Raw genomic sequence first — 19,025 nt, 5'->3', positions numbered from 1 at the left:
AAATGGTGTGAGGGTTCCTACCTCTACCACCCTTTTCAGGCAGAGAGTTCCAGATTCAGACCACCCTCTGGGTGGAAACGTTCCCCCTCAAATCCGAAGCTCTCGCCCTTGACCTTAAATCCAAGCCCCTGGTTATTGAGCTCTACTTCGAGGAAATATTTATTGTTATCTACCCTCATTATAACCCCAGGCTAACCAGCCTCTCTTCATAGCTGAAAAGCTCCAGCCCTGGCAACATCCGCTGCTTCCTTTTTAGTGCAATCACATCCTTCCTATAGTGTGGTGATCAGAACAGCACACGATCCTCTAGCTGTGGTCGAACGAGCATTTTATACAGCTCCATGATAACATCCCTGCTCTTGGGTTCTGTGCCTCGGCTAATAAAGGCAAGTATCCCATATGCTTTCTTAACCACCTTATCTACCTATCCTGCTGCCTTCAGGGATCTTTGGATGTGCACCCCGAGACCCCCTGGTCCTCTGTACTTTCTAGCATCCTACCGTTCATTGTGTCTTCTTTTGCCTTGTTTGTCCTCTCAAAATTTATCACCTTGCATTTTTTTCTTTTTTAAAATGTATTTTATTACAAACATCTATCAAAACAGGTTACAGCAAATAACCCGGGAAACATATTTCCCAGCAATCAACTATACAAATTCTTCATTGCAGTGTTAATGTAAGCCTACTTGTAACAAAGATTATTATTATGAAAGAATCCACTCATTCTCGCTCGAGTCATATGCACCCTGTGCACCACCTTAAACTGTATCAGGCTCACCCTTGCTCAAGGGGAGTTCCCGTTTACCCTACGCAGTGCCTCACTCCATACTCCCCAATTGATCGCCCCTCCCAACTCCGCTTCCCATTTCTCCTTGATCTTCACTCCCTGCTCTCCCAGCCACTTGTGTATATATATCCCTAATTCTTCCCTTTCCTTCCACATCCGGAAGCAGCAATCGCTTCAGCAGGGTGATCACCTCTCACGTTTCAAGGTTAAATTCCATTTGCCACTGTTGCCCATCTGATTAGCCTGTCTATATCGTCCTATAATCTAGGCTTTCTTCCTTGCTATTTACCCCACCACCAATTTTTGTGTCACCTGTAAATGGTGATTGCAGAGCTCTGAGATGCAGGGGGATCTGGATGTCTCAGTTGCTGAATCACAGAAGGCTAGTATACAGGTACAGCAAGTAATTAAGAAAGATAATAGAATGTTACCATTTATTGTGATGGGAATTGATTACAAAAGTAAGGAGATTATGCTTCAGTTGCACAGGGTGTGGTGAGGCCACATTTGGAGTATTGTATACAGAATTGGTCGTCTTATTTCAGGAAAGATGTAGATGCATTGGAAGTAGTTCAGAGAAGGTTTGGGAAATGGGCGGGTTGTCTTCTGAGGCAAGGTTGGAGAGGTTAGGTTTGTATCCACTAGAGTTTGGAATAGTGAGGCGGCTTGATCAAAACCTTTAGAATCCTGCGGGGTATTGATGGGATGGATGTGGCGAGGATGGTTCCTCTTGTCGGAGAATCTAAAATTAGGGGTCACTGTTTTTTAAACAAAAAAAGGGGCTGCTCACTTAAGATGGATATGAGGGAAAATGTTTTCTTTCAGAGGGTCCCGAGGCCCTCGAAGTCTCTTCCTCAAAAGGCAGTGAAAGCAGTATCATTGAATATTTTTTACGGCAGAACTGGGTCGTTTATTGATTAACAGGCAATTGGAAGGTTATCGGGAGGTGGGCAGGAATGTGGGGCTGATGTTCGAGTCCGATTAGCCGTGGTCTTGTTAAATGGCAGAGCAGGCTCGAGGGGCCGAGTGGCCTCCTGCTCCTAATTGATATGTTGCTAAAGGTGAATGGGTTGTTTGACAGAAATTTTCACGCTGCTAAGAGGAACCAGTAGTTTCTCCCAAACTAACCTATTCCTCTAGCAGGGAATCCAGGACCCCGGGGGGGGCATGGGCTGGGGTTCTCTCAAATCCTGGCCAAGTGTTGGTGCCGGCGTCAAAGGGCCTCCAGACCCAGACATTTACCCCTTTCTAGGGGGCTAGAACGGCGTCGGAGTGCTGTCCGCTGCTCCGGCGCCCCCGGGCAATTTGGCAGAGCCCTACAGGGGCCCAGCACGGAGGAGCATAGGCCCCCACCCTGAATGAACCCGACTGCCGATTGGTTGCCCCCGATCGCGGCCTGACCACTGTGGAAGGCCCCCCCACCAGGACGTCCCCTGCAGCCAGAACGCTGAGGTCCCGCCAGGTAGGACCATATGTAAATGACGCCAGCGGGACTTTGCAAGCACTTGGCCCGTCGAGCGCAGAGAACCGCTGCGGCGGGGGGGGGGGGGGGGGGGGGGGTGCTTTCAATGGCCGACGACAGCGCGATTGGCGGCGATTCTCCGGTCGGCGGAACGGCCTGGCAGGATCCCCCGCCCCCCCCCCCCCCGGCGATTCTCCGACCCGGCATGGGATCGGAGAATCCCGGCCATGGTCTTTAGAATAAGAGTCAGATCTTTCAGGAACAACATTAGCAAACGTTTCTTCGTGCAAAGGATGATAGAAGTTTGGAACTCTCTCTGCAAACGGGCAATTGCTGCTCGATCAAATGTTAATTCTTGATTGCTACGTTTTTTTTTTCATTAACCAATGGTATTAGGGGATAAGGGAGAAAGTGGATGCACGAAGTTAGATCATAGATCAGCCATGATCTCATTGAGTGGTGGAACAAGCCCAAGAGGCTAAATGACCTTTTGGTCCTTTAGTGAGGAGGACAGTCGCAGGGACTGCTAATGATTTCTGATGTTTCCGTTAACATTTGCGGCTTCTGATTTTTTTCTTTCCTGTTGCTTGAGAAATGAATTCTGCGAGGCTGGTCATCCGGTGGCTTTGCAGATTAATGGAATTGTACTTCGCTTGCAACACACCCCAGTTGTGCTTTTAACATGATGACTTAAACATAGGAAAACCTCACAGAGTACTTCAAGAGTGTGGCCAAATGAATGAGAGGGAGAATCTTAAACTATCACCAGAGGGAAGCATCTCTGAAGTCTAGTGGAGCTGAAAGATGACGGGTCACATCTTCCTGAGGGCCCGCCTCCTCAGGTCTTACAAGAGATGGCTGTAGAGATAGTGGATGCATTGGTTGTAATCTTCCAAAACTCCTTAGATTCTAGAGAGGCCCCAGCGGATTGGAAAACCTCCATTCGAAAAAGGCAAGGAAACAGCAAGCAAGAAACTCCAGGCCAGTTAGTCTGACTTCTGTCCTTGGGGACAAGAGCTGGATTCCATTATTAAAGAGGTAGTAGCAGGACATTTCGAAAATCATAACACAAGTCAAGAAAGGGAAATAGTGTTTTACTAATTGATTAGAATTCATTGAGAATATGACGAGCAGGGTGAATACAGGGGAAGCGGTAGATGTAGTCAATTTGGATTTTTAACAGGTTCCACATAAAAGGTTACTACAAAAGATGAGAGCTCGGGGTGCTGAGGGTGATCTATTAGTATGATAGGGATTTGGCTAACTTACAGGAAACAGAGGGTTGGGATAAAATGAGCCATGTTTGGGTTGGCAGATTGTAACTGGTTGAGTGCCATCAGTGCTGGGCTTCGATGATTTGCAATTGGCTTCCGTAGCATCTGCCCGATGTGCTTATTTCACCACTGAAGGGAATCTAGCCTCAACTGGTTTTAAGTTTGGTACTGGTAATGTTTACTCCTTTTTGTATCGATGATTTCCAGTGGGTTTTACTGCTTGGACCAGGACCCTGGTGGCTGGGGTTTGGTTGCCTTCACGCATTAGTTTGTGGAGTTGGGAAAGGTACTTTTAACAGAAGGATCGTGTGAAGGTTGCAGTCTCCCTCGCGGCTTCTACTTGCTTCACTTTGCTCTGGTTTTCCCAACACCAGAGTACTGCTACTCGACTAGGCTCAGGAGCCAACACACAATCGTGGTCGATATTACTCTCCAAGGCGGTCATGAGGTTAGTTTCTGGGATGTTGGTCCACGGGGGAAACATCCTCCTTGAAGAACACCACTGGCTGTCCGCTGATGATGAATTTCCACTGGTGCAGGACATCGAACAAATCCCCCATGTGTTCGTCTGAAATCCCTACCGGAACGCAGTCCACACCCTGCGAACTGGCGACAATCCACCCTCAGCATGACACACCTCCGGCTTGATGGCGAACATCAGCAACAGCAGCCTGGCAAACTGACTCACGGAAAGCCTGATAAACCCTGAACTGCCCGAGGATGGGCCAGGGACGGTGCAGTCACTTGCCCCACGTGAGGAACGGCACAAATTGTGACTGACCATCCAAATCAGACCCTCGCTCATAAAGAATGCCTGTGAATTTTATCTGCTCTTTTTAAAATAGAACACTGTTGCAGAAGCTTATGTGCTGGCAGGGACCCGCAAAACATTCGTGGTGAAATTAGTGTCTCAATTGCAACAGCTTGTCTTCAAATCCCCCATTCCCTGCTGCCCCCCCCATTCTTCCCAAATGCTGCGGTCCTCCAGAATCTCAGGATGGTCACAGCATAGGTTTCCAGTCTGTGCCAGGCCCATTTGAGCATTGTTGTAGCTATTCCAGTTAGACAGGAATAAAAGCAAAATACTGCGGATACTGCAAATCTGAAATAAAGTGCTGGGAAAACGTAGCAGGCCTGGTAGCATCTGTGGAGAGAGAAACAGAGTTAACGTTTCAATCTCAATGTGACTCCAAATCAGACAGGTTACGAACATACCAAATAGGAGGAGGAATAGGCCATTCGGCCCCTCGAGCATGCTTCGCCGTTTGATAAGACCGTGGCTGATCTGTTGGTGTTTCCCATTTACTCCCCACAGCCTTTGATTCCCTCGTCTGGCAAGGATCTGATCTACCTCTGCCTGGAAAAAACGAATGACCTTCCGGGGCAGAGTTCCAAATTGGCACAACCTCCTGAGGGGAAAAAAATTCTCCTCATCCCTGTCCTAAAAGGGCCGACCACTCATTTTTTGAAATTGTGTCCCTCAGTTCATAAGAGGAAAACATCCTTTCCGCCTCCACCCTGTCAATTCAATCAAGTCACTCCTCACTCTGCTAAACTCCAATGGAAACCTTTCCTCAAAAGACAACCCGCTCATTCCAGGAATCAGTGGTAAACCTCCTCTGAACTGCCTCCCAACACATTTAATAATAATAATCGCTTATTGTCACAAGTCGGCTTCAATGAAGTTACTGTGAAAAGTCCCGAGTCGCCACATTCCAGCGCCTGGTCGGGGAGGCTGGTACGGGAATTGAACCCGCGCTGCTAGCCTTGTTCTGCATTACAAGCCAGCTGTTTAGCCCACTGTGCTAAACCAGCCCCCATTTCACATCCTTTCCTAAATAAGCATAAACCCATCAGTTCTGAAGAACAGTCACATTGGGTTCGAAAGGCGAAGTCTAGCTTTCTCACCCCTGCTGATTATTTTCCAGTGCTATTTTTTTTTTTGTTTTATTCCAGTGGTGCAGGAGTCTGACTTGGGATTTGATTCTTGTGTAACTATGCAATTTCCATTCGGGTGAGAAGGTGCTGATTATACTTCTGCGCGATTCAAATAAATGTTGTAGATTCTACTTTTCACTTGCATGACTGCAACATGAAGTTGCTTATCATGAGCAGGCTGAGTAACAAGATAGCACAGTGTTTAGCACTGTTGCTTCATAGCGCCAGGGTCCCAGGTTTGATTCCCGGCTTGGGTCACTGTCTGTGTGGAGTCTGCACGTTCTCCCCGTGTCTGTGTGGGTTTCCTCCGGGTGCTCCGGTTTCCTCCCACAAGTCCTGAAAGACGTGCTTGTTAGGTGAATTGGACATTCTGAATTCTCCCTCCGTGTACCCGAACAGGCGCCAGAATGTGGCGACTAGAGGATTTTCACAGTAACTTCATTGCAGTGTTAATGCAAGCTTACTTGTGACAATAATAAACATTATTATTAACACAAGGGGTGTGTGTGTGTGTGTGAGAGAGTGTGTGTGTGTATTATATATGTATTAAAAAATGCTTATTGTTGAGATCTGACTGATTTAATCGCAGCACTCCATTAATTTTAAAGTATAGCCTCTGACAATATTCCAATCTTCCATTTAGCAAGCTAATGATTGTAAATGTGTTCTTAGTGGAGTTGAAATGACTTTTGTTTACTGTCTGATGGTGGTGGGTATATTCCAGGAGGTTGGGTTTGGCGTGCGCATGTTGTCAAACGGCCAGCTCACAATCCTTTCACAAAGCCGTCGGAAGTTCCATCAGCTGACGAGTCACTGTTTCGTGCAGCTCATCTGTGCTGGGGTACTGCAATATTTGCAATTGCACCAACTCGGTGAAATGTCCGACCATTTGCTTCATGTTGACTCTTCTCACGACTGATGCACGTATCTGATTAAAACGATGACCCAGAATTTGTGGCTAAAGAAATGCGACTTCCATGGTGTTCATTCCGAACGTGTGCTTGGTCCAGCGGCCTGTGCTATGGAGCACTGTTCCACTGCTTGTCTTGCGCAAACGGCAGCATGTCCTCCATATCCCTATCTTTTTTAAAGTTGATGGAACCGTATGTTAAGCAGAAAGTTAGAGCTGGTCCTTTAACAGGAAACTTACTCTTATCAATGTTGCCTTCTTCGGCCATCACTCACTATCGAGTATGATTGTCCACCTAAGCAACTGTGTCACTGGTCATGGATTCTGTGGGTTCTTGCGTGACTGATAAGCCCGATTCTAGAGCTGTATCACACTTGGCAGTTGTTTCCGGGAGGTGGGATTGGCCCTTCGACTCTAGATCGCAGGTATTCCTTTCTCAGGCTCCTTTTCCTCTTTGCCGTCGGTTGTCCTGGAGGAATTGTGTCCCTTCAATCAGGAGGTTCCTCCAAGTAGGTCTCTTCTGAGAAAGGGTCTCCCAGGCATTGAGGTCTGTGTTGCATTTGCTTAAGGACAAGAGTCTTCGACGACTGTGAGATTTGTGCTGATACCAGGACCCTCGTGTAAAAGGCAGTCGTCCTCCCACCTCTTTTATGCGGCTCAGAAACGTAGACGACATACAAGTGCCACCTCAAGGCCATGGAGAGCTGCCATCAGTCAACTTGTCTGAGACAGATTCTCCGCATCAACTGGGAGGATAGGCGTAACAAAGTCAGTGTCCTTGAATGAGCCAAGAGCACCACCATCGAGGCCATGGTCACCCGTAACCAACTCAACTGGGCCGGCCATGTGCTTGGGATGTCAGATACCCGATTGGCAATCCTCTTCGGCCAGTTTGAGGAAGGCTCCCGAATAAGAGGAGGGCAAAGGAAGCGCTTTTCTAAGACACCCTTGAGGATCAATGTGGTAATTCATGCAATGACGATCAATCTCTCGGATACAGAGGAGCTATTTAGACTGAAACTAATTCCCCGTGGCAGTAAATTCTTGGAGGTTTAACAGTTTTTGTTTGTCTTGCTTTTTTTCCCCTCGCCTCTCTTTTCCCCCGATTGACTTGGACTGCGCCTCTTTCCTTCTCTGTTGTTCCTCTATTCCTTTCTCGATCCTTAAAATTCATTGGTTGACGAGCTACGCTGTTTCATAGTGGGGGCTCGTATGAAGTGGAATTCAGTCTGAATTCATCGTGTATCCATTCTGCATGTTTACAGATCACTCTTTGTTTAATTAGGTGATTCAGCTGCTGAAGGCTGGAAAGGCGAAGGAGGTCTCTTACAATGCATTGGCAACGCACATCATTGCAGAAGATGGTGACAATCCAGAGGTTGGGGAAGCCCGGGAAGTGTTTGATTTACCAGTAGTTAAGGTGAGATTTATATTGTGTCTGTATCGCACAGCAAAATTGATTTTTTAAATAAAATTGGGAGCGCTTGTTGCTAATATGAGCTGGGTTTCTTGAAAAAAACACATTTTCCCTTCAATGTGACCCAGGTTTGATGCCTCAGACCTGGAGTGACCCCAGAGTGGAAATTTGCCGGTGGGGTGAGTCCATTCCAGCCTTGGAACTTGCGGCCCCAGTATGGAATCGACAGTTTGGGAATCCCTGGCTTAGAAGACCAATAGCTTTAAAATAATTTTAGAGTACGCAATAATTTTTTTCCAGTTAAGCTAAATTGCGTGGCCAATCCACCTACCCGGCACATCTTATGGTTGTGGGGGCAAGACCCACGCAGACACGAGGAGAACGTGCAAACTCCACACGGATAGTGACCCGGGGCCGCGATCGATCCCGGGCCCTCGGTGCCGCAGACAGCAATGCTATCCACTGCGCCACCGTTCCACCCTTAGAGGACCAATATAAATGACTCTTGCAGATGATTGCAAAGGAAACTATTCGGCCCAGCCAGATCTTCCTAGTCCTCTCTGCAGGTGTGATTTAGCCAGTCTCACTTGCCCATCCTTTCCCTGTACCCCTGCAAATGGTTTGCCTTCAGCTGTTTTATCCAGTTTGCCTTTGAACTCAGCGATTGAATCAGTCTCTTGGGCATTGCCTGTTTTTTGTGTTTGCTTGACGTGTTAGGTGTTTGAATCACTTCCCTCCTCCGTGTCAAAATAAAATATACCACGATTTCTGAATTTAATTGTAAAGTATTGCAAACAAGGGTCTACTTGATAATGGCTCGATATCAGTCGTGCGCACACGCAATTATTTTCCTTGGGACTCTGAATTCCGTAGTTTTATTTTATTGGTGCTGGATAAAATGCGCAGGCTTTGTCTGGATTGTAAAATCACAGAGCAGCACAGACTGAGGAAGTTTCGAAGAGCCATTCGAGGCAGTCCCATTCCCTCACACACTCCCTATTTTTATAGAGACAGAGTTTTACAGCACACAGAGGCCCTTCAGCCCATTTGTGCTGACCCTCAAGCACCTATATTTTAATCCCATTTTCCAGTACTTGGTCCGTAGCCTTGTATTTGTGCACATTTCTTTCCTCTAGCATATTTGATACACGGTGTGAGTGGGTGTATTTAAAATTGGGTTGTGTTTTCAAATATAAACATGGCTACGAACAAAATGCCAGAAAGGACCACTACCTTTCGGAGCGCAGCTCCTTCCTCATCTGAGGAAGGAACTGCGCTCTGAGAGCTAGTGATTCGAAACAAACCTGTTGGACTTGAACCTGATGTTGTAAGACTTCTTACTGTGCCCACCCCAGTCCAATGCCGGCATCTCCAAAGTTTTTACTAGATATGGGCTACCAAAGAAATTCAATCAGACCAGCGACCCAATTTTATGTCGAAGTTATTCAAGAAAGTTATGGATAGATTAGGAATGAAGCAATTTAACTGATCCAGAATCTCGAGGGGCATTAGAAAGATGTCATCAAACTCTTAAAACCATGTTGAGGGCCTATAGTCAGGATCATCAGATGATTGGGCCAAAGTAATTCCATTTGTACTACTTGCAATGAGGGATGCACCTAATGAATCAATTAAATTTAGTCCATATGAATTGGTTTTTGGTCATGAGATGAGAGGACCACTTAAGTTGATCAGTGAAATTGGTGAGTCAGCAGTGGGAGACTACAGTGTTGCACTGTGTGTCAAACTTTAGGGAGAGATTAACTAGGGCTGGTGAGCTTGCGAGGAAACATTTAAAATTGTCATAACATGAGATGAAAAAAGAAGTGGATAAGTAATCAACAAATTGTAGTTTTGTTCGTGGAGCAAAAGTACTAGTATTGTTACCAATGGTTGATGAACCATCAAAAGCAAGATTGAGTGGGCCATATCAAATGGAAAGGAAATTGAGTGAGGTGAATTATTTGATAACAGTGCCAGATAGAAGGAAAACTCTTGTGTCATGTTAATATGCTCAAAAGGTATTTTGATAGAGAAGGAAAAAAGGAGGAAGTGTTAGTTGTTGTAACTCGGGAAGAAGAGATAACTCAGAAGATTCTGAATTTGACATTCCTGAAATTAAGTGGAAAAATGGAAGTGTTAACAAATTGGGTTGAATTACTGAGTTACCTTCTGGGGGGAAATCAAAATGACGAGTTCTTACAGTCACAGAGCTGTATGTTGGAATAAATTGGGAAGCACGGAAGTAATTTTGCATGATATTGATGTAGGAAATACTATTCCCATTAAACAACATCCATACAGACTCGATCCACTAAAGTTAGCACAGGTACAAAAGGCGATTGACGACATGCTTAAGGATGATCTTATCGAAGTGAGTTGCAGAGATTGGGGTTCACCAATTGTCATGGTACTAAAACCGGATGTAACACAACGATTGGGTGTGGAATATAGAAAGGTCAATGCAGTTGCAAAGTCAGATTCGTACCCTATACCTTGTTTGGAAGACTGTTGAAAAGCTGGGACAAACACATTTTACTACCAAACTTGACTTACTTAACGGATATTGGCAAGTACCTTTTATCAGACAAGGCAAATGAAGTTTTGGCTTTTGTGACGCCAAATGGTCTGAGTCAATTATAGATCATGCCTTTCGGAATGGAGAAGGTGCCAGCAACATTGCAAAGATTAACCAACAAGGTAATTTCTGCACTAAATAATTGTGCAATGTAAAGTGACGATTTGGTGGTGTTCAGTGAACCATGGAAGGAGCATTTGGAACTTTAAAAGAATTATTCAATCGATTAAAGGTAGCTGAATTGGTGGTGAATTTGACTAAAAGTGAATTTGGAAAAGCTCTAGTCACATTCTTAGGCCATTCAATTGGACATGGTCAGATGGCCGCACGGAATGTGAAATCGAAAGCTTTGGAGAATTCGCAATGCCATCTACTAGGAGAAACGGTCTGAGATTTATGGGCATGAGTGGCTTTTCACAGTGACTTCATTGAAGCCTACCTGTGACAATAAGCTATTATTATTATTATGAGTGATTTCTACTGGAAAATCGTGCCAAATTTCAGTGGACGTCGGAATGTCAAGAGGCATTTGATAGTCTGAAGACTATGTTGACCATCGCACCAGTGTTGGTGACATCTAATTACAGCAGGCCATTTAAGATGGCAATTGATGCAAGTGATGTGGGTGTTGGTGCTGTAGTGTTGCAGGAAGACGATGAAAGAATCGGAAGACCAATCGGGTATTTTTCTAGGAACTCGATATTCATCAAAGGATATATTGCCATCGAGAAGGAGACATTGAGTTTGGTATTGGAGTTACAATATTTGAACATTTAGCTTAGTAACAATTTATCTGAGACAATTGTACATACAAACCCTAATGCATTAAAATTCTGGGGCACATTTAAAAATCAAACTCAAGACTGTGAACATGGAGTTCATGTTACAACCGTTTAATTTACGAATCCTGCATGTGGCAGGAAGAGAAAATGGGATTGCTGATGCTTTACCATGACTGTGACGTGTGAGAGGACTAAACTGGACGATACTCAAGGTTATGATTGCCTGTTTAAAAATGTAAAATGATATATCTTTAAGTTGCTTGTAATCATGAATGTTTAAAGTTAAAATGTTTTAGAAGATGAATTGCTGGGTCATTTTCTTTTAAGTTGGGAAGGTGTGACGAATGGAAGATTTTAGGAATATTGCATTCTAAATATTGGGCAATTCTAGGGTTAAAAGCCTAGGTTTATAGTGTGTTTGACTGCAGTGGTCACGTTTTTAAAAACAAAGAATCCTGTTTTGAAGGGCCTGGGAGGTTTTAGGATCCAGAAGGTGAAATTGACCAGAGGAATTTTGTTTTTCAATCTGGGCTAATGCACTTTGGTTTGACAAGGGATGTCCCTGAAGAGTTAATTGTTTTCAGCTTGGGGAGATTATATCATTTCTGGGTGGAGCTAAGAGATTCAGAGAGACATTTTGAGAAAGCTCTGGAGAAGGGAATTGAAGTCCGATCTGGCAATCCTTGTTTTGACCACAAGTAAAGGTAGTTTCCTCTCCGATAGGATAGTTCTAAAAAGAGTAATATTTTAAAGCCGAGTAATCTTGTCCGAAGACGAGGAAGAGGTTGAAACAACCCAGTTGAGACAGCTATTTGAAGATATTCAGCCAGAGTCTGAAGGTTTTTAAAAAAATAATAATAATTTAAAGTACCCAATTCTTCTTCAAATTAAGGAGCAATAGCGTGGCCAATCCACCTGCACTGCACATCTTTGGGTTGTGGGGGTGAGACCCACGCAAACGTGGGGAGAATGTGAAAATTCCACACTGACACTGACAGTGACCCGGGGCCAGGATCGAACCCGGGTCCTCGGCGCCGTGAGGCAGCAGTGCTAGCCACTATGCCGCCTGTTGCCTTTTTAACCTTTGCGTGAACCACAAGCTGTTTCTTGTATTGACCAAATGACCACAACCAGTATGTTAGCTCAAAAACACAGTTTATTAATAACACAAGACTTTGTATCTCTATGCAGTAATACATGTAGCTCTGTACTAAACGACACCTAATAACTAAGATGACCGTTACTTAACTTCGAGTGTCCAGCACTGTGCGAGATAAGGCCTTTATCCGGGTCCACGTGGTCGGTTGGAAGTTGTTGGGTTTGTCTCAGCTCAGTCTGTGTCCCAAATTGACCACAATTCCCATGGTCCTTTGCAGGTGGCCATTTTACATGGCTACACACCGTGCCGCCCAAACTAAAGGGGTTCTATCAGGAGCCAAAAACGTGTTCTGTAAAGGACTTATTACTCTATGCCATACTGGATTGAGAGCTGTATGTCATTTTTCTTTTTAATGGGGAATTAGTAGCAGTGTCTAAGGGGTAATTGTAAGTTCTTTTCGGGTGTGAAGTTAAAGAGTCTAATATTGTATTCATAAAGTTTTGTTGCAAAATACCAAATCTCTATTTCTTCATGCAATCAGTGCTGGAGCGAATCATTCTTTCTGCACAGTCTTACAAACTAAACTAAAATATCGGGGTTTCGGTCCAGTATCCTATCCACTGTTGGGGTCCGGTCTGGGATCGAAATAGTGCTGGGAAGCGGTAATGCTGCACCTTGATTACGTACAGCAAGATGCCAAACCATCAGCTTCTCATTTCAGTGAACCCTCCATGCTCATGCAGCCATGTTGGTGCTTGAGTGGGACAAATTTCTTTTCGGGGTGCCAATTTCGGCCTTAAACTGCCTTTTTGGTCAGGATGCTGAGTCTACCTGCCTCTACTTTGCCAAACAATGTGTCTCAGTCCCCAACTTCAAATGCCTACCCCCGCCCCGATATTACTTTCCCCACACAATCCTGTGGGGTCTCGGTATGTGTGGCTTCCCATTGAGCTAAATCATCCTCGTTTCAGTTCCGAAGTCAGGCATTTTAAATTTCCGGAAAGCAACTATATCTTTAAAGTTACCACGGCAGTTAGCCACACCCAATGTGCTTTTTGTTCACTGGAACAGCTTTTAAAATGAAAACAGGGAAAACACGTCTTTCACATTCTTCAGTCCAAAGCACTGAAACTGAAACCTAAAAAAACACCCTCTCACCTGACAGCCACAGCCCAATGTGCTCCAAGTCACATGACAAGAGACTAAACCTTTCTTAAAGGGGCATTCACATGACACGTGATTCATTTTAATTGAATTCAATTTTTGACTTGCATTTTTTCTCATGAATTAAATAAAATCACTTGACTTAATATGTACGAACATAGAACGTACAGTGCAGAAGGAGGCCATTCGGCCCATCGAGTCTGCACCGACCCACTTAAGCCCTCGCTTCCACCCTATCCCCACAACCCAATAACCCCATCTAACCTTTTTTGGTCACTAAGGGCAGTTTATCATGGCCAGTCCACCTAACCTGCACGTCTTTGGACTGTGGGAGGAAACCCACGCAGGCACGGGGAGAATGTGCAGACCCCGCATAGACAGTGACCCAGCAGGGAATCGAACCTGGGACGCTGGCGATGTGAAGCCATGTATCCAGTTCTCCAGCAGTAAGATTAACATACTATTGTAATTGAAATCATTATTTATTACTGCAGCCTGCAGTGGCTTTAATGTGATTTAAAACTATTGTTTCGTACCATGGGGTTCACTGGCAGAGATTAGGGATTCCCACTTTGAACTGGTGCTTTATATTGCGATGGGGAAGGCGAGGTGGTGACTTCTTGGAGAAGATCGACAATATGGCTCCTTGCAGAAGATTGACAATATGGGTTTCCTTTGTAACTATTTGTCCTGTTATGGACAGAAATGAAATTGCCGCCATCTTTTCGTTGATCATTGCTGTGAGAGAAGAATTTCATAATTTACAAACGATTGAAACCTAACAGGAGGAGGCCATTTGACGGTGCTCCCTGAGAAAATCCCAGATCCCTGTATCTTTTATAATTATCCAATTCCCCCCTCAATGCTTTAATTGTCTCTGCTTCATTATCTGCTTGCAAGGCGTTTTGCGCTCTCTGACCTTAACCTCCCTGTTAATGCCATCAACTTTGTCATTGCGATTTATGCCATAGATTCCTGAAGGTAGCAGGGCAGCTCGATAAGGTGGTTCGGGTCCGTCACCCAGGTGGTGAAGTAAGAACATGCCGCGATATTGCCGGGATACAAGTTACAAAGTCATACGTTCGACTTCCACCCCGGAAGCAAAGCACATTAATCCAGGGTGAGCCGCAGTACTGAGGAGTGCTGTACTGTTGGGATGTGCAAGACCAATACCCACCTGTGGCACTATTCAACGAAAATCAGAAGAGTTCCCTTGATTAGGAAAGGGCAATTAAATGGGATTGGTGCAGACTGCTTCAGTTGAGGAGCTGGCACCAGCACAGGGGCCACTGCATCTAGTTTTGTTCAATTGTTCTAACCAAATCGATCTCCTTTGGAGCAGTTTTAGGGTCACGTTCAATCCTGAGCAAAGTTAATATCTATGCTTTAAGTGTATTGCATAAACTGCTTTTCATGTGGTAAATGGATATTTATTAATTCACAGGGCATGAGCATTGTGGGCAAGGACAGAGTTAATTTCCATCCCTAATTGACCTTGAGGTGCTGACTTGTATCACTAATGTTCATGTAGTGACCTTTATTTGTGTATGTGTGGTTGTTCGATATTACCATGGGAAGCACAGTGGTTGGCACTGCTGCCTCACAGCATCAGGGAACCAGGTTTGACTCAAGCCTTAGGTGACTGTGTGGAGTTTGCATGTTCTCCCCATGTCTGTGTGGGTTTCTTCCGGGTGCTCTGGTTTCCTCCCACAATCCAAAGATATGCAGATTAGATGGGTTAACGGGTATAGGGCGGGGGAGTGGAACTAGGTAGGGTGCTCTTTCGGAAGGTTGGCGCAGACTCGATGGGCCGAATGGCCTCCTTCTGCACTATGGGGATTCTAGTCTATCGACACAATGGAGTATTTTACTTGGTCATTTCAGAGCGCAATTAAGATTTAAGTATATTGCTGTCGATCTGGAGTAACATGGTTAAGGGCAGCGGCTATCTTTCACTAAAGAACATGAATAAACCAGTTGGATTTTAATGGTCGCCGTTACTTACTCTTCCAGATTAATCTAATTAACTGGAAGTCAGAATCCTAAACTAATGCGGTGGGATTTGAACTCTGTTTCTGGATCATTAGTCCAGGCTTCTGGATTATGAGTCCAGTAACATAACCCATTATGCTGCCATGCCCAATCAAAAGCGAATGTGAAGTTGAAGTTGGCTGCGGAGGTGAAGGTTGAAGGCGAGCTGAACCCGCGCTAGGGTGGTTGTTAACTTGTGGGACATGGAAGACTATGTAATTTTCTGAATGCTGAACTGATTATTTATTTACTCTTCATTCTCTCTTGCAGCCGTCCTGGGTCTTTTTGTCAGTCCGATGTGGCCAACTCCTTCCGTATCCTTCCTGTGCTCAAAGGAACGTTTCAGCTGTTTCTGGGAGATGCCTTCCATTGTGGTACTGGTGAAAATGAGACTTAAAAGTAAAAACAAAAATACCGCAGGTGCTGGAAGTAAAAACAAAGTGCTGGGAAAAAACCTCAACAGGTCTTGGAAGCTTGAGGAAGATCAACAGTATTAACGTTTCGAGTCCAATGTGACCCCTCTTCAGAGCTGATAGGATTATGCTGGAACAAGGCATAAAACCCATCCCATCTCTACCATTCTTCAGTTCCAAGGAGGAGTCATATTAGACTCAAAGCATTAGCTCTGTTTCTGTTCCGTCTCAGATGCTGCCCCACCTGCTGAGTTTTTCCAGAATGTTGCTTTTCTAGAAGGCGAGGTATTGTGCAGACGATGGAACAGGAGGCTTTCTTTGCTTTTTTTTTATAGGCTTCCCTAATTCCGTTCACATGCTCACTGTAACCCTTACTCCAGGCCCACCTTTGTTTTTAACTTCTTTTCTCTTTATCCTTCCCAGGCCCTCCCCTCTTCTCTTGTCCTGCCTCATTTCACTTCTCCACTCTCCGGTACTCTGCCCCCCCAATTCTTTCACACAACTCTCCAGTACTCAATCTTTTTGCGCTCTCTTGCAGCTTGTTCTAATCTTGACTCCCCGTCTTTCCTTCTTGTGCCTCTCTTGGCATTTTCCAGGCTCACCAACGCACTTGGCGCTGGCTTAGTGGAAAATTTACTTTTCTGCTAAAACCACGAGGCCTGGGAGGCGTTGGCCATCAATTTGTGCTGGGAGGGGTCCTTTGTGTCCTTGTGTTCACTTGTGAACAAGACATTTGCTGTCCATGAACATCCTGATCTTAACAGAAACCTGGCTGAGGGCCGATGAGACCTATCCACTTACTGGAGCTTCCCTGCCTGGCTGCATCTTTTACATTCCTCCCTTTCGGGGCCTCCCTGTCAGGTCCATTGCGGTGACAGTGTGGCCCCTATCCCCAGATCACCCTTATCCTCTGGCACTTTCTCCTCCTTTCAGCATTGCACCCTGTTCCACCCTCTGACTTCTTCCATTTGAAATCGTCATTCTCTATATCCCCCCCCCCCCCCCCCCCCACCCCCCCAAAGTACAATAAAGGTTCCTCAGAGTTGTCTTTACTGCTTTCCTTCCTCAGCTTTGGCATCGGCGACCCATTCTCAGTGGTCTCAACCTCTGCCTCAACTCACCATGTTCTCTCTCCTCTGCTTTCACTGCCCTCTTACCTCCTTCCATGTAATCTGCCCCTCATTGAGGGCCAGTCCCGCCATATCACGTGGTTTTCCTACTCCCAGCTGATAAGGCCATCGCTATTATTTCTGTGCATCGCTTGCCAGCCCCAAAGCCATCCCGAGGAAATAAAAAACACTTTAAAATACCAGCTCCTTGGCCTTCCATTCTCTCTGACAGTTCTGAAGTTACTGATTTGCTCAACTGAATCCTCCGCCCTATCTTTGTCTTATCCCCCAATAAAACTATTCCTCTTGTTACCCTGACCGTTCCCCTCATCTCCACTCTCTCTCAGTCCAAGGGACACTGACTTGAAAGGAAATGCTGGACAACCAGTTTGGCCATTCACCGCCACACCTGGCTGGGCCAGGGGCAGCTGTATCGGGTTCTGCTCTCAATTGCTGAAACTACTCTGGGCAGCACGGTAGCACAGTGGCTAGCACAGTTGCTGCATAGCTCCAGGGTCCCAGGTTCGATTCCCGCTTGGGTCGCTGTCTGTGCGGAGTTTGCATGTTCTCCCTGTGTCTGCGTGGGCTTCCTCTGGGCGCTCCGGTTTCCTCCCACAAGTCCCGAAAGACGTTCTGTTAGGTAATTTGGACATTATGAATTTTCCCTCTGTGTACATGAACAGGCGCCGGAATGTGGCGACTAGTGACGTTTTACAATAACTTCATTGCAGTGTTAATGTAAGCCTACTTGTGACAATAAAGATTATCATTATTATTATTTGGCATTCCAGGATTCATTTCTGGAATAGAAAGATGCTTTTCCCCACTGCACACACTTTTCTCACCGTCTTCACATCCAATAAGTGTGAGCAGCTCATGGACTCTATCTCCGCTGTGACCCTCCCTTTCCAGTAGCCCACCTCCACAAACTCACCCTAGCTTAGCCCTGCCTATTTCCACCTCCGTAACATCGCCTGGTGTTGCCCGTCCCGGCCCCTTTGCACCTGAAAGCTTCAGCGCTGCCTTTGCTTCGCGACGAGACTGTTCCAACCCAATCCCGGCTCCCCTCCAACATTCTACCCTCCGTAAACTTGGGTTCGTCGAAAACGCTGGTGTCTATTTCTGAAGCTCTCACCAAGGCCTGTTCCCCTGTGCTCGATGATTTCCATCGCAGTCAAGTAATTGATTTTAAAATTCTCATCTTTTTGGGTCAGCCAAGCTGAGACTGCAACCAGATGAGGCATGATCTTATTGAATGGTGCAGCAGGCTTGAAGGGCCAAATGGCCTACTCCTGCTCCGATGTTCACACAAACACATAGGAACAGGAGTAGGTTATTCAGCCCCTAGGGCCAGCTCCACAATTTTATAAGATCATGGCGGATCTGATAGTAAACTCGGATAACCCCTTTGCTTACCAAGAATCGACCCAGCTCTGCCTTAAAAATATTCAAAGACTCTGCTTCCAATTCCTTTTGAGGAAGCAAATTCCAAAGCACCACCCTCTGAGTGAAAACATTTCACCTCAACTTTGTTTTAAATGGGCGATCCTTTATTTTTTAAACAGTGACCCCTGGTTCTGGACCCTCCCTCAAGAGGAAACATCCTCTGCCCATCAGCCCTGGCAAGACCCCCAAAAAATCTTAAATGTTTAAATCTTTCTAAACTCAGCAGATTCAAGCCAGGCACGTTCAACCTTTCTTCATAGAACAACTCACTCATTCCAGGTATTAATCTGGTAAACCTTCTCTGAAATGCATCCAATGCCTTTACATCCTTATTCATATAAGGTGACCAAATGTAATCTCAGCAGTATGCTGTACACTGGAGCAGAACCTCCCTTCTTTGGATTCAATTCTCCTTGCAATAAATGATGAAACTATTAGCTTTCCTAATTACTTGCTGTACCTGCATACTAACCTTTTGTGATTCATGCATTGGGACACCCAGATCCCTCTGCACCTCAGCCCTGCAATCTCTCACCATTTCAATAATCAGCTTTTTATTCTTCTTGCCAAAATGGACAATTTCACAGTTGCCCACATTTACTCCATTTTGAACATA

The 19,025-nt window shown here is 45.4% G+C and overlaps 1 protein-coding gene across 1 annotated transcript in view; it reads left to right on the top strand.

The window, feature by feature from the left end:
* Positions 1-19,025, top strand: part of paxip1 (PAX interacting (with transcription-activation domain) protein 1) — a 124,227-nt gene that overhangs the window by 6,437 nt on the left and 98,765 nt on the right. Inside the window, exons 2-3 of the mRNA XM_072508194.1 lie at positions 7,656-7,790; positions 15,712-15,755. Of these exons, the coding sequence (XP_072364295.1) occupies positions 7,656-7,790; positions 15,712-15,755 (179 nt within the window). The remainder of the gene's footprint in view (positions 1-7,655; positions 7,791-15,711; positions 15,756-19,025) is intronic.

This window comes from Scyliorhinus torazame, chromosome 6 (genome assembly GCF_047496885.1).
Source record: "Scyliorhinus torazame isolate Kashiwa2021f chromosome 6, sScyTor2.1, whole genome shotgun sequence".
NCBI lineage: Eukaryota > Metazoa > Chordata > Chondrichthyes > Carcharhiniformes > Scyliorhinidae > Scyliorhinus > Scyliorhinus torazame.
Note: the sequence above shows the minus strand (reverse complement) of the source record. Positions and strands in the feature narration are given on the sequence as shown.